This window comes from Phoca vitulina, unplaced genomic scaffold (assembly GCF_004348235.1).
Source record: "Phoca vitulina isolate PV1807 unplaced genomic scaffold, GSC_HSeal_1.0 scaffold38, whole genome shotgun sequence".
In the NCBI taxonomy this organism is placed as follows: domain Eukaryota; kingdom Metazoa; phylum Chordata; class Mammalia; order Carnivora; family Phocidae; genus Phoca; species Phoca vitulina.
This window is the reverse complement of record NW_022589741.1, coordinates 12,975,541-12,988,493: the sequence shown is the minus strand read 5'-3', so window position 1 is coordinate 12,988,493 and position 12,953 is coordinate 12,975,541. Positions and strand designations below refer to the sequence as shown.

Here is a 12,953-nt window from a genome sequence, read left to right as displayed (position 1 = left end):
AGAAGAATGGCATTGATAAGCATTTTTGCAAATCTCACTCATATTTGGCTTAATAGTAGATAGCAGGATTCTGCATTGAGTCTTTTGCACCATGTTTAGTTGAAGTACAGGAAGAAAATTTAGCCTTAGAAAATTCAGCCTTATACATAGGTAGTTAGGAGAGGAAGGCGTATTGTATGTTTTGATACTACAGAAAAACTCAGCAAGTGATAGTTTCTTAAAGGTGATTTGTAATATGGAGTCTGAAACCATATCAAAAAACTTTCCATACTGTTACATTAAAATCCATTTTTTTTCCCCCTGCTTTGGATGGATCTTTTCCTGGTGCATGATCTTATAACATCATGTACTGGTCATTTGGAAAATACTGGTTTGCTGAGTTTTTCAGACCTGCCAAATGCTGACATTTTTCGCTACACAACGTCACCTAATCTTGTATTTGTTATTATTACCTCTGATCTCATCACCAAAATTTTTAATGGGAAGCTAGGGTTCATGGTGGCGGATACACATTTTTTTGAAATTCTAATTTATGCTTAAAAGCTTGAATTTTTCATTGGTGACAAATATCAGTTGTTATTGTAGTGAAGCTCACTTTGTACAATAGCTTTTTTATAGACTCCATTCGGATTTTGTACCTAGAGGATCAGGTCATCTGCGAATATAGACAGTTTACTTCTTCCTTTCCAATCCAAATGTCCTTTGTTCTTTATCTTACCTTATTGCACTAACTAGAACTTCCAGTGTAAATGTTGAATAGAAGTAGTAAGAACAGACATCTCTGTCTTCCTAATCTTAGAAGAACATCAGTCTTTTGCCATTAATATGTTGTAAGCTATAGTTTTTTTTGTAGATTCCCTTTACTGAGTTGAGAAGGTTCCTTTCTGTTCCTAGTTTGCTGAGAGTTTTTTTCAGGAATGTATGTTGGATTTTGGTTCATTCTTTGATCCATGAGTTACTTTAGGAATGCATTGTTTAATTCCAAACATTTAGACTTTTCTAGATATCTCACTGTTATTGATTTCCAATTTAATTCTCTTGAGGTTAGAGAATATACTCCATAATATTTTGATCTTTTGAAATTTGTTAAGCTGCGTTTTATGGCCAGTATATAGTTTACCTTTGTGAATAATCTATTTGCATTTGAGGAAAATATGTATTCTGTAGTTGTGGGGGAACTGTTTTGAAAATTATTTTTTTAAAAATAAACATTTTGTTTTTTAATAATTGTAGATTTATAGAAAATATGCAGATAGTATGAAGAATTCCTGTACACCCCTCATCCAGTTTTATTACCACTCATTACATTACCATGGTACAATTTATCAGACCCAATATTCATGTTATTATTAATGTACCCAATTTTACTTGGATTTCACCAGTTTTTCCACTAAAGTCCTTTTTCTGTTCAAGGATCCAGTTCAGGATCCCACATTGCACATAACTGTCATTCTCTGTAGTCTTCTCTGATATGTGACAGTTTCTCAGTCTTTGCTCTTTGTGGCCCTGTCAGTTTTTTGGAATATGGTCAGTTATTTTGTAGAATGTCCCTCAAATTGGGTTCATTTGATGTTTTTCTCATGGTTAGACTGAGGTTATGGGTGTTTGGAAAGAATACTACAGTGGTGGAGTGCCCTTCTCATCAAATCATTTTAACCAGTACATGGTAACCACAGGACATCACTAGTGACACTAACCTTAATCACTTGGTTAAGGTGGTCAGTATTTGCCAATTTCTCCACTTTAAAGTTACTCTTTTTCCCCTTCTATACTCTGCTTTCTAGAAGTGAGTCACTAAGTTCAGCTTGCACTCAAAAGGTGACCTATGGGTGGGATATCTACATATAATACTTGGACCTTTTCTATAAGGATTTGTTTCATCACCCCATTTAGTCATATTTTTTTGTCGGTAATAAGTCATGTATATTTTATACTGTTGTAATCCAGTAACATGTTATTTATTTTGTTGCTCAAATTGTTCTTTATCCACTGGGAATTCTTTAAGGTGTCCCCTATCCTTTTATTTTTTGAGCACTCTCAGACTTTCTGATAAGATGCTCCAGACTCATCTTGTATTTTCCCTGTCCCGACTTTAGAATAGGCCATTTCTCCAAGGATCCCTGGCTGCTTTTAATGGATAATGGTATTCAGAAACGAAGATCTGACTTGTAGAAGAACTTGTTACTTGGGTGTTATTGTTTCTAGGCCCTGTTAGCAGACAGAGCTAGGTAGTACATGTCTAGTAATCCATGTATACATACATATTTGTCATTATTTCTGTACCTGTTTATGTATATGTCTGTATGCATACGTGCTTATATATACAGATACATAAATATGAGTTCATATTGGTGTAACCTACTTTAATGCAGTATGACCTTTTCTTCTTGCTTATCTATAACTTTCTCCTCCAACATTGAGAAACCTGGCACCCACCAGCTACCATCCGTTTTGCTTACCTCAGTATACATGTAAAACAGTTTCAGAATTGAGAAATGAAATGAGAAAACAGATTTCCAACTATAGTATTTACGTGTAGTTGCTTTTGTTCTTACCCTCATAATTTCTAGTGAGAGTACCATTTTCTAACATAACTTAAAGGGTCAACTCCCTGCCTCCCCACCCCCATACTATTATGTCATTTATAATATAGTTAGATTCATTTGTCATAGTCTGCAGTCTGTCCTGGATTTCCTGACATCCTGGGTGATTTTTCCTTTTTAGAGTTTGCTTATGTTAGTGTTTACTTTTTATGATGTATGGTTCTGTGAGGTTTGACAAATGCATAGTCATTTATTCACCACCCTAGTACTATATAGAAAGTCCCATCATCCTAAAATTTCCCTTTAAGTCCTCTTTTAGTCAGTACCCTCTCCACCAAACCCTTGTGATTAGTGCTCTGTTTTCTCTTCCTATAATTTTGCCTTTTTCGGAGTGGCACATGAATGGAATCATACAATATGTAGCCTCTTGAGTCTGACTTCTTGCACTTAGCAAAATGCACTTAAGATTCATCCATTTTCTTGCATGAATATCCCATTGTATGGATGTACTGGTTTGTTTATTCCGCAGTTGAAAGGCATCTTTGTTGCTCCCAGTTTTTAGCAACTGTGAATAAAGCCACAATAAACATTTGTGTATAGAGTTTTATATGGACATAGTTTTCAGCTTACTTGTTAAATACCCACTGATTGCTGGTATATGGTGAGACTATGTTGAACTTTATAAGAAATGGCCAGTTGTCTTCCAATTGGCTATACCATTTTATGTTACACCAAAGAATGAGGATTCCTGTCGCTCCATATCCTTGCCTGCCTTTGGTATTGTCAGTGTTTTGGATTTTAGGTGTGCACATTTAGTATTGAATTTTAATTGCTCTGTTATTTTAGCTAAGCCTCTCTGCAGTTTTTTTTAGTGTTTGCTCTAAGGATTACAGTATGTATCTTTAACTTATCATGGCCTACTGAGAGTTATAACTGTATTATTTCACATAAAATACAAGAACCTTGTAACACTGTAGTTCCACTTACCCTGTTGTTCTATGTGCTACTGTTGTCATATATAAAACATAAATGGTGTAGATCCCACAATACAGTGTTCTAAAATTTACAGTTATTTAAAAAAAACTAAGAAAACAACAAAATGTATAGGTGTTAATATTTGACTCACATACTTACCATTTCTGGTGCTCTTTTTTCTTTTCCTCTAAACAACTTTTAATATTGCTTTAATGCAGGTTTATTGGCAACAAATTTTCTCAGTTTTTGTTGATATGAAAATGTCTTTATTTCACCTTTATTTTTTCAAAACTTTAATTTTGACATAATTTTATTTTATTTTTCTGGATTTTATTTATTTATTTGACAGAGAGAGACACAGCGAAGAGGGAACACAAGCAGGGGGAATGGGAGAGGGAGAAGCAGGCTTCCTGCTGAGCAGGGAACCCAATGCGGGGCTTGATCCCAGGACCCTGGGATCGTGACCTGAGCTGAAGGCAGATGCTTAACGACTGAGCCACCCAGGCGCCCCTAATTTTGAAATAATTTTAGACAAGAACTTGAAAAAATAGTACAGTGTGTTACAGCATACCCTTGACCCAGCTTCCCCCATTGATAATCTTATATAACCATAGTACATTACCAAAATAAGGAAATTGACATTGGCACAATTCTATTAAATTAGAGTCCTTCTTCTTACCTTCATTTCTGAAGGACAGTTTTACTGACATAGTGTTGGAGGAGGTCATCAAGAGGACATGACCAGGGGTGCCTGGGTGGCTCATTCGGTTAAGTGGCTGCCTTCAGTTCTGGTCATAGTCCCAGGGTCCTGGGATCGAGCCCCACGTCGGGCTCCCTGCTCGGTGGAGAACCTGCTTCTCCCACTCCCTCTGCCTGCCGCTCTGCCTACTTGTGCTGTCTCTCTGTCAAATAAATAATTAAAATCTTTTAAAAAAAAAGAGGACATGACCACTGGTTGCACCACAAGCTGGACCCAGGCAGTCAGAGGCCTCTTACTGCCTCTCTTGTCCTTGGAATGTGTGTCCTGCCTATTTTTCCCATACTAGCAGCTGTTTCAAGGATGCAGCCTTGAGAGAGTAAGGTGTTGAGACCACTTGGGCCGAATATATCCCTGAACCCAGTTAAGGCCTCTCTATAAGCTTCTAAGATTCTGGTGGGTGGATACCTAAGACAGGCTTCATATGTAAGTTCCCTTGCTTATTGAACCTGCCCCCTATCAATCTGGAGTGGCCTGCCTCTTTCTTCTCTCTCTCCTTGCCCTCCACGTACCAGGGCCAACTTCAGACTTCACCTGGGGAGCTCATGAGGTTGTGAACCAACACATGGAACTCTGGATTGATAGTACCAGAGTTGCATGACAATTCTGCCAATGCTTTGAGGGTGTTGGCTCATTTTCTGGCCTCCATTAGAATTAGAAGTCAGTCCTCATGGGACGCCTGAGTGGCTCTGTCGGTTAAGCTTCGGCTGAGGTCATGATCCCAGGGTCCCACATCAGGCTCCTTGTTCAGCCTGCTTGTGCGCATGCTCTCTCTCTCTCTCTCTCTCTGTCAAATAAATAAATAAAAATTCTTAAAAAAAAAAAAGTCAGTCTTCATTTGTTTCATTGTTACTCCCCCCACCGCCACACACACACACATTATAGTATGTTGTTTTTGTCTGGCAGATTTCCTTCTCCTGTTAGGTTTTCAATAGTTTGACTGTAATGTACCTCGGTGTGGTTTTCTTTGATTTATCCTGCTTTGGGTTTGCTGTGCTCTTGGATCTATAAGTTCATGTTATTCACTTTTGGGAAGTATTTGGCTATTTTTGTTAATTATTTCTTCTGAATTCCTCTTTCTTCTCCAGTTACACTGATTTTCACCACTTGATATCATTCTACAGAGCTCTGAATGTCTGTTCATTTTTCTATCACCATTTTTCTCTCTTTAAGATCAGATAGTTTTTGTTGATCTTATTTCAAGTTCATTGATTTTCTGCATCTCCAATCTATTAAGTCCATGCAATGGATTTTTTTTACTGATTTTTTTCAACTCTAGAATTTCCATTTGATAGTTTGTATTTCTTTGCTGAGATTTTCCATCTGTTCGTTCATTATGAGACATTTCCCTCTTCCTTGAGAATATTTATAATTAGTGCTTTGAAGTCCTGTGTGCTAATTGCAACATTTGGGTCACCTCAGGATTGGTTTCTATTAATAGCTTTTTCTTGAGTTTGATCACATTTTATTATTCTATACATTTCTGGTCATTTTTTAACATGCTGGACATGAAATGGTACATGATAGGGACATTGAATTCTGTTACATTTTTCTGAAGTATGTTGATTTTTATTCTAGCGGACAGTTAACGTGGGTGTATTTGAACTCCAGGCACTGTCTCCTTCACAGTGGGCAGCAGCTACACTTTCTGCCCAGTTTTTCAGTTTCTAGCTGCTGCTTTTTCATCTGGCCCAATGTGGTTTTCCTTGCACAAGCACCGTTTAGCAATTGGCCAAGGATTTGGGTGCAGTTTGTGTGTAGATTCTGGGGTTCCTGTGTTTTGTAGCTCCCCCCTTTCAGAGCTTCCTCCCTGATTCTCCAGCTGCTCTCCCCTCTTTGCATGGACATCTCCAGCCAGTAAGCCTGTGGCTTTTTGCCTCCTTGATCTGTGCACATGGGAAAGTGCCCTCTGGCAGAAAGCAGAAATCTCTTTTCGCACATAGATTCCCATCCAGATCCTGCCTGCCTTTTTGGTCACTTTCCCAGGCCTTCAAATAATTTCAAATACTTGCAATTTGATACTTTGTCCAGATTTTATAATGCTATCCAAGCGTAGATCAGTCCACTCAAGTTCCTGTGCTGTGACTGAAATCCATTGCCTCACCTCTTATGGGCCTGAGGCATTGTTCTTCTGTCCCTCAAACTGCCATTGAAATCCAGGACTCTAGTTCCTGGTATTGGCAGGTATCCAAACGGTGGCTGTGGTTTCAGGCTCACTTACTACTTCTTGGTTTGCAGCTTGCCAGATACAGGCCCTTTGGTAGTGGGAATATCTTTCAGAATGCTAATTTGTAGTCAGAAGTAGATCTTATAGCCACATCCTAAAGATTTTCCCTGCTACATTGAGTCAACGCCCCCCCCCCCCTTTTTTTCTATTTAAAAAAAAATATTTCTGGAGCCAAACTCAGAACTCTCCCTGACCTAGTATTTTCCTGGCATCTGATCTTTCTCCAGCTCTCCCAGTAGTGTTCTTCCACTTCGTATTTTTTCCCTAGATCTTGCCTTTTAGTTCTCTTTCTCATCTTTGCTTTCTTTCTGATTATTCATTCTTTTGTTACCTTTTCTAGTTTTGTCTGGTTTTGACCCATGGCAAGTAAACATTTCTGGAACAGATCTGTAGTTGGAAAAACCCATAAGGTCCACTAATCTAATCCCATTATTATTTAAAAGACAAACTGAGGCTCAGATAAATTGAACGACTTACCTGGAGTTATTTAGCTCACCTGAGAAAGCTGGAATTAGAATCCTGGGCTCTAGATTCTCTAGTCCAAGACTTTTCCATTGTAGTGCTCTTGCAGTTTGTTTTTTTGATTCTGTAGGGTTTGGTTTGTTTTCCTTATGTTCTTCATCTGTATGATCATATTAGTGTTGGTTCTCTTAAGTATTTATTCCCCAAGGCAAAAAACAGTGGTTTCCTTGGTGTTCTAGAATATCCTGCATGCTTCTAAGGTTAGAGATGGAGCCATTTGTAATAAGCTTCCCTTCTTCCTAAAACATTCCATTACTTAACCCTACTCATCCCTTACAGAAGGCTTGAGGAAAGAGGGAAGCCTGTTACCTCAGTCAGTTTAGTAACACTTAGCAGAGATGTGATTGTTTTAAGCAGCTATGTACTAGGTGCCAAGTTCTCACAATTAGTGAGAGACAGTCCCTGAGCCTAGGAACTCACTTTCTATCTAGAGGAGAAAGACAAGTAAATAATTTCAATGGTATTTGCTAAGTAGTATTATAGAGGATTTCCAAGGTGCTTTGGGAGCACAAAGGAAGAGTAAATTCAGCCTTGGGAGAGTGTGGTCAGGGAAGGCTTCCTGGAACATACATGAGCTTAGTCTTAAGGGATGTCAGTCACCAGCCAACAGAAGGAAAGGGGGGAGGTTTAAGGAAGAGGATCCTGTATGTGTGAAGTCATAAGGATATGGAACATCATAGTGTTATGGAGGGGCTGTCATAAGCAGTTTGCTGTTGTTGGATAGCATGAAGTGTAGTGTATGAGTTGGATTGGAAAGGTAAGCAGGGACTTGGTCACAGTAGGCTTTGGAAGCTTTTCTGAAGAGTGTGGTCTTCACTGTAAAGGCAGAGGAGAGCCACTGAAGGATTAACAGCAGCTCTGCATTTTAGATAGACGTATCATTATGGCAGTAATATGAAGCATGTGAAAGGCACAGGTCTGGAAGTGGAGAGACAAGGTACAAGGCTGTTGCAGTAGGTCAGGGTAAAGGAGATGGAGGTCTGAACTGTGGCGGTTGAGTGCAATGGAGAGAAGAGGAGGTGGGCAAGTATTCAGGGGAGAAGGTGGCAGGACTGGCAACTGACTTGGGGAAAGGGAGAAATCACTGGATTTGGCAATAAGGAAGGTCACTGGTGACCTGAAAGAGAGCTAACTCTGGGGCATGGTCAGATAAAAGCCAGGGTTTAATGTGTTAAGGAGTGAATGAAAAGTGAGGAAGTGTGGACAGTGAATACAGGCTCTTTCAAAAAGTTTATGTAAGAAGACAGAATTCATAGTATTGAAGGTAGTTGAGGTCCACTCTTGAAACTCTCATGACACTCTACTCCTGGTTCTTTTCTCTTCTGGTTGGCCACCTTTATGAGCTGTCTTCCTCTTTGTATCCCTTTAATGTTGCTCGGGGCTCCATCTCTAACCTTAGCTGTTCTTACTCCATGTGCTCTTTCTGGCTGAATCTTATTTAGTCACACCTTCAATTACCACCTGTATGTATGTGATCCCCAAATCGGTGTTTGCGGTTCAGTCTGGTGTATGTAGCTGTGCATTGGATTTCTCTTTTGCTGTGTATCCGAGGCACCTTAAATGCGAGGTTTTCAAAACTGAGCTCATCAGCCTCAGCTTCCCTAACCTGCTCTTCCTCTTATGTTCTGTCCTGCTTAGTGCAGCCTCATTCATCTGGTCATTAAAATTATTAACCTGCAAGTTAAACTTACCTCCTCCTCCTTTGCTCTTACATAGCTAATCTGTCACTAAGTCTCCTTTATCATTGCTTTCATCATCTGTTGCCTATATCCTCTAGTAACTTTCCTGCCTCCAGTCTCCTCCAGAGTGATCTCTTTGAAATACGGTTTCTGCTCCTGTTTTAAATCTATCCCTACTGGATGAAATCTGAGCTTTTTAACTCTGTCTCGTGCTATTCCCTTCGTCATACCAGTAGGCTCTAGCTATACCAGTTTGCCTCTGGTTCCCTCCATGTAGCAGGCTATTTCTTATTTTTGCACCTTTGTTCTTGTTAGTCATGGTGTGCTCTGTCCTGAAATGCTTCCTGACCTTTCTGGCCTTCCCTACCTCCAACCCTGTGGTTAGCTCTATCTTTTCAGACTTAGTTTAGGGGCTACCTCCACAAAGCCTTTCCTGATCATTCCTGTTCATCCCTTTCCCAAGTTGAGTAAGATCCCCATTCTGTTTCTAAGATACCCAGTGCATATCTCCACCACAGTTTGTCGCTTTTTATTTTAATTATTGGTATAAATGTCAGTCTCCTCCACTAGTCGGAGTTCATCAGAACAGATGCTATGTCATACTCATTTTCATGAAACAGTGCCTAGTATATACAAGCACATCTCAGAGATAATTGGGGGTCTGGTTTCAGACCACCATAATTAAGTGAATATGGCAGATGAATTTTTTGGTTTCCCAATGTGTATAAAAGTATATGTATACTGTACCATAGTTTACTAAGTATGCAATAGCATTATGTCTAAAAAAAACACCCCAATGTATACACTTAATTAAAAATACTTAATTGCTAAAAAATGATAACCATCATTTGAGCTTTCATGAGTCATAATCTTTTTGCTGGTGGAGGGTCCTGCCTTGATGTGGTTGGCTGAGTAGGGTGGAGGTTGCTGAAGGCTGGGGTGGCTGTGGCAAGTTCTTAAAATAAGACAACAGTGAGGTTTGCTACATCATATGACTCTTCCTTTCATGAATGATTTCTTTGTAGCATGCAATGCTGTTTGATAGCATTTTACCCACAGTAGAACTTTCAGAATTGGAATCCATCCTCCCCTATCTTGCCACAGCTTTATTAGCTACATTTATGTAACATTCTAAATTCTTTGTTGTCACTTCAGTGGTCTTCATAGTGTCTTCACCAGGAGTAGATTCCATTTCAAGAAACTACTTTCTTGGGGCACCTGGGTGGCTCAGATGGTTAAGCGTCTGCCTTTGGCTCGGGTCATGATCCCAGGGTTCTGGGATCGAGCCCCACATCGGGCTTCTGGCTCAGCGGGGAGCCTGCTTCTCCCTCTCCCTCTGCCTCTCCCCCTGCTTATGCTCTCTCTCTCTCTCTGTATCTCTGTGTCTCAAATGCATAAATAAAATCTTAAAAAACAAAACAAAACTACTTTCTTTGCTCATCTGTAAGAAGCAACTCCTTGTCCATTCATGTTTTATCATGAGATTGCAGCAGTGCAGTCCCATCTTCAGGCTCCACTTTTGATTCTAGTTCTCTTGCTGGTTCCACCACATCTGCAGGTACTTTCTCCACTAAAGTCTTGAACCCCTCAAAGTCTACATGAGGGTTACAATCAGATTCTTCCCGACTCCTGTTAATGTTGGTATATTGACCTCTTCCTTTGAATCACAAATGTTCTTAATGGCATCGAGAATGGTGAATCCTTTCAATTTGCTTTGCCCCCATCCATCAGAGGAATCACTGTCTGTGGCAGCAATAACCTTACAAAATAATAAGACTTGAAAGTCAAAATGACTCCTTGATCCATGGGCTGCAGAATGGATATTGTGCTAGCAGGCACAAAAACAACATTCTTCTCATTGTCCATCTCCGTCAGAGCTCTTGGGTGACCAGGTGCATTGTCAGTGAGAGGTAATATTTTGAAAGGAATCTTTTTTAATGAGCAGTAGGTCTGAATAGTGGGCTTAAAATATTTGGGAAACCATGTTGTAAACAGCTGTGCTGTCATCCAGGCTTTGTTTTTTTATTTACAGAGCTCAGGCAGAGTAGATTTAGCATAATTCTTAAGAGCCCCAGGATTTTTGGAGTAGTAAATGAGCAGTGGCTTCAACTCAAAGTCACCAGCTGCATTAACCCTTTAGCAAGAGTCTGCCTGTCCTTTGAAGCTTTGAAGCCAGGCATTGACTTCCCCTCTCTTGCTATGAAAGTCCTAGAGGCATCTTCTTCCAATAGAACACTGTTTCATCTACATTGAAAATTTGTTTAGTGGAGCCACCTTCACTGACTGTCTTAGTGGAGAACTGGCTGCAGCTTCTACATCAGCACCTGCTGCTTTTCCTTCCGCTTCTGTGTTACAGAGACAGCTTCTTTCCTTAAACCTCATGAACCAACCGCTCCAGCTTCAAACTTTTCTTCTGCAGCTTCCTCACCTCTCTCAGCGTTCACAGATTTGAAAAGCGTTAGGGCCTTGCTCTGGATTAGGCTTTGGCTTAAAGGAATGTTATAGCTGCTTTGATCTTCTATCCAGCCCACTAAAACTTTCTCCATTATCAGCAGTAAGGCTGTTTTGCTTCCTTATCATTTGTATGTTCCTTGGAGTAGCACTTTTAATTTTCTTCAGTAGCTTTTCGTTTGCATTTACAACCTGACTAATTGGCGTGAGAGGTATAGCTTTCGGCCTGTCTTGGCTTTTGACATGCTTTCCTCACTAAGCTTAATCATTTTTCTAGCTTTTGATTTAAAGTGAGATGTATGACTCTTCCTTTTACTTGAACACTTAAAGGCCACTGTAGGGTCATTAATTGGCCTAATTTCAGTATTGCTGTGTCTCAGGGACTAGGGATGCTAGAGGAGAGGGAGAGAGATAGGGAAACGGCCGGTCAGTGGAGCAGTCAGAACACGTAACGTTTTATCGACTAAGTTTGCCATTTTATAGGGGCAAAATTGGTGGCACCCCCAAACAATTTACAGTAGTTACATCAAAGATCACTGATTGAAGATCACCATAGCAAATAATGAGACAGTTTGAAATACTGCAAGAGTTACCAGAATGTGACACAGGCACCAAGTGAGCAAATGCTGTTGGAAAAATGGCGCCGATAGACTTGCTGTGATGCGGGGTTGCCACAAACCTTCAGTTTGTAAAAAACTCATTCTGTGAAGTGTGCAATGAAGTGAAGTGCAGTTAAGTGAGATATGCCTGTAATGAGAATTCACTAAATGCTTGTGTAATGAATGGATAAAACAAGATGTAGACATCAGCTGAGAGTGAGTTGGGCCTGTAGAATGGTAAATGTTTGAAACAGTTGTCAAAAGAGTGCTGAAGGGTCTGAACAAGAACTAACAAAAGGATGAATTATGTATTTTCGCTTTTTGATTCTATTGCGTATGCCTTAAATATTTTCACATGATTGCCTTACTTTCCTCCTTATTCATTAGGTTGTGAACTCTTCTCTTTTTTCAAAAATAAATGTCCAGTTCAGGATTCTGGCTGATCAGTGTCTCTTGATTGCAGATCCAATGGATTTGAACAGAAGCGCTTTGCCAGGCTTGCCAGCAAGAAGGCGGTGGAGGAACTTGCCTACAAGTGGAGTGTTGAGGATATGTAACTTTTCTGAGGCTGTGGGGTGGCTGTGGGTTGTGGTAGTGGACATAGGGCAGCCAGACATCCAGCTGTAACAGTTGTCTATGCTAATAATCAGGGTCCACACAGACCAGCAACTTGAATGCCAGTTTTGACTACGGAAGAATATTTTGAGACCTGATGTTTGGACTGAGGCACCTGGACTTCTTAGGTGTGCCAACACTGGCTATTGCTGGCCTTCAGAGGAGGCATTGATTTTTCATTGTCCCAGGGTTTGTTCTTGGTTAGGGTTTTTCTTTTTTAATAAACATGCATTTATTTTTTCAAAATCATGTTCTTAACTGGGTATTCTGTTTTGGGGAAGAATACAAGCTAATGATGAACCCTCATGGATCTTGGAGGGTGGTGGTTGGATTTTTCATTAATCTAGAAAGCAGTGTAAGTAAAAACTTCAGCGATGGGTCCTTCCTCTTAGAAAATACGAATTAGTGCTAAACTAAACTTAGGAATAGACATAGCTATTTGGAGACATGGTGTATGATAAAGGTAATGTCACAAATTAGCGAGGAAGAAATAGGTAATGGTGCTTAGAAAATTAGCTTATGTATGGATAAAAATAAAGTTGGATCCCTACCTCAAACCATATAAAACAAAGACATTCCAAAGCG

At 39.8% G+C, this 12,953-nt stretch overlaps 1 protein-coding gene across 2 annotated transcripts in view; it reads left to right on the top strand.

The window, feature by feature from the left end:
* Positions 1 to 12,953, top strand: part of BUD13 (BUD13 homolog) — a 27,983-nt gene extending 15,030 nt beyond the window's left edge. For both annotated transcript variants that reach the window (XM_032427949.1, XM_032427950.1), the window contains exon 10: positions 12,217 to 12,953. In XM_032427949.1, coding sequence (XP_032283840.1) covers positions 12,217 to 12,310 — 94 coding nt within the window. In that variant the 3' untranslated portion in view covers positions 12,311 to 12,953. The remainder of the gene's footprint in view (positions 1 to 12,216) is intronic.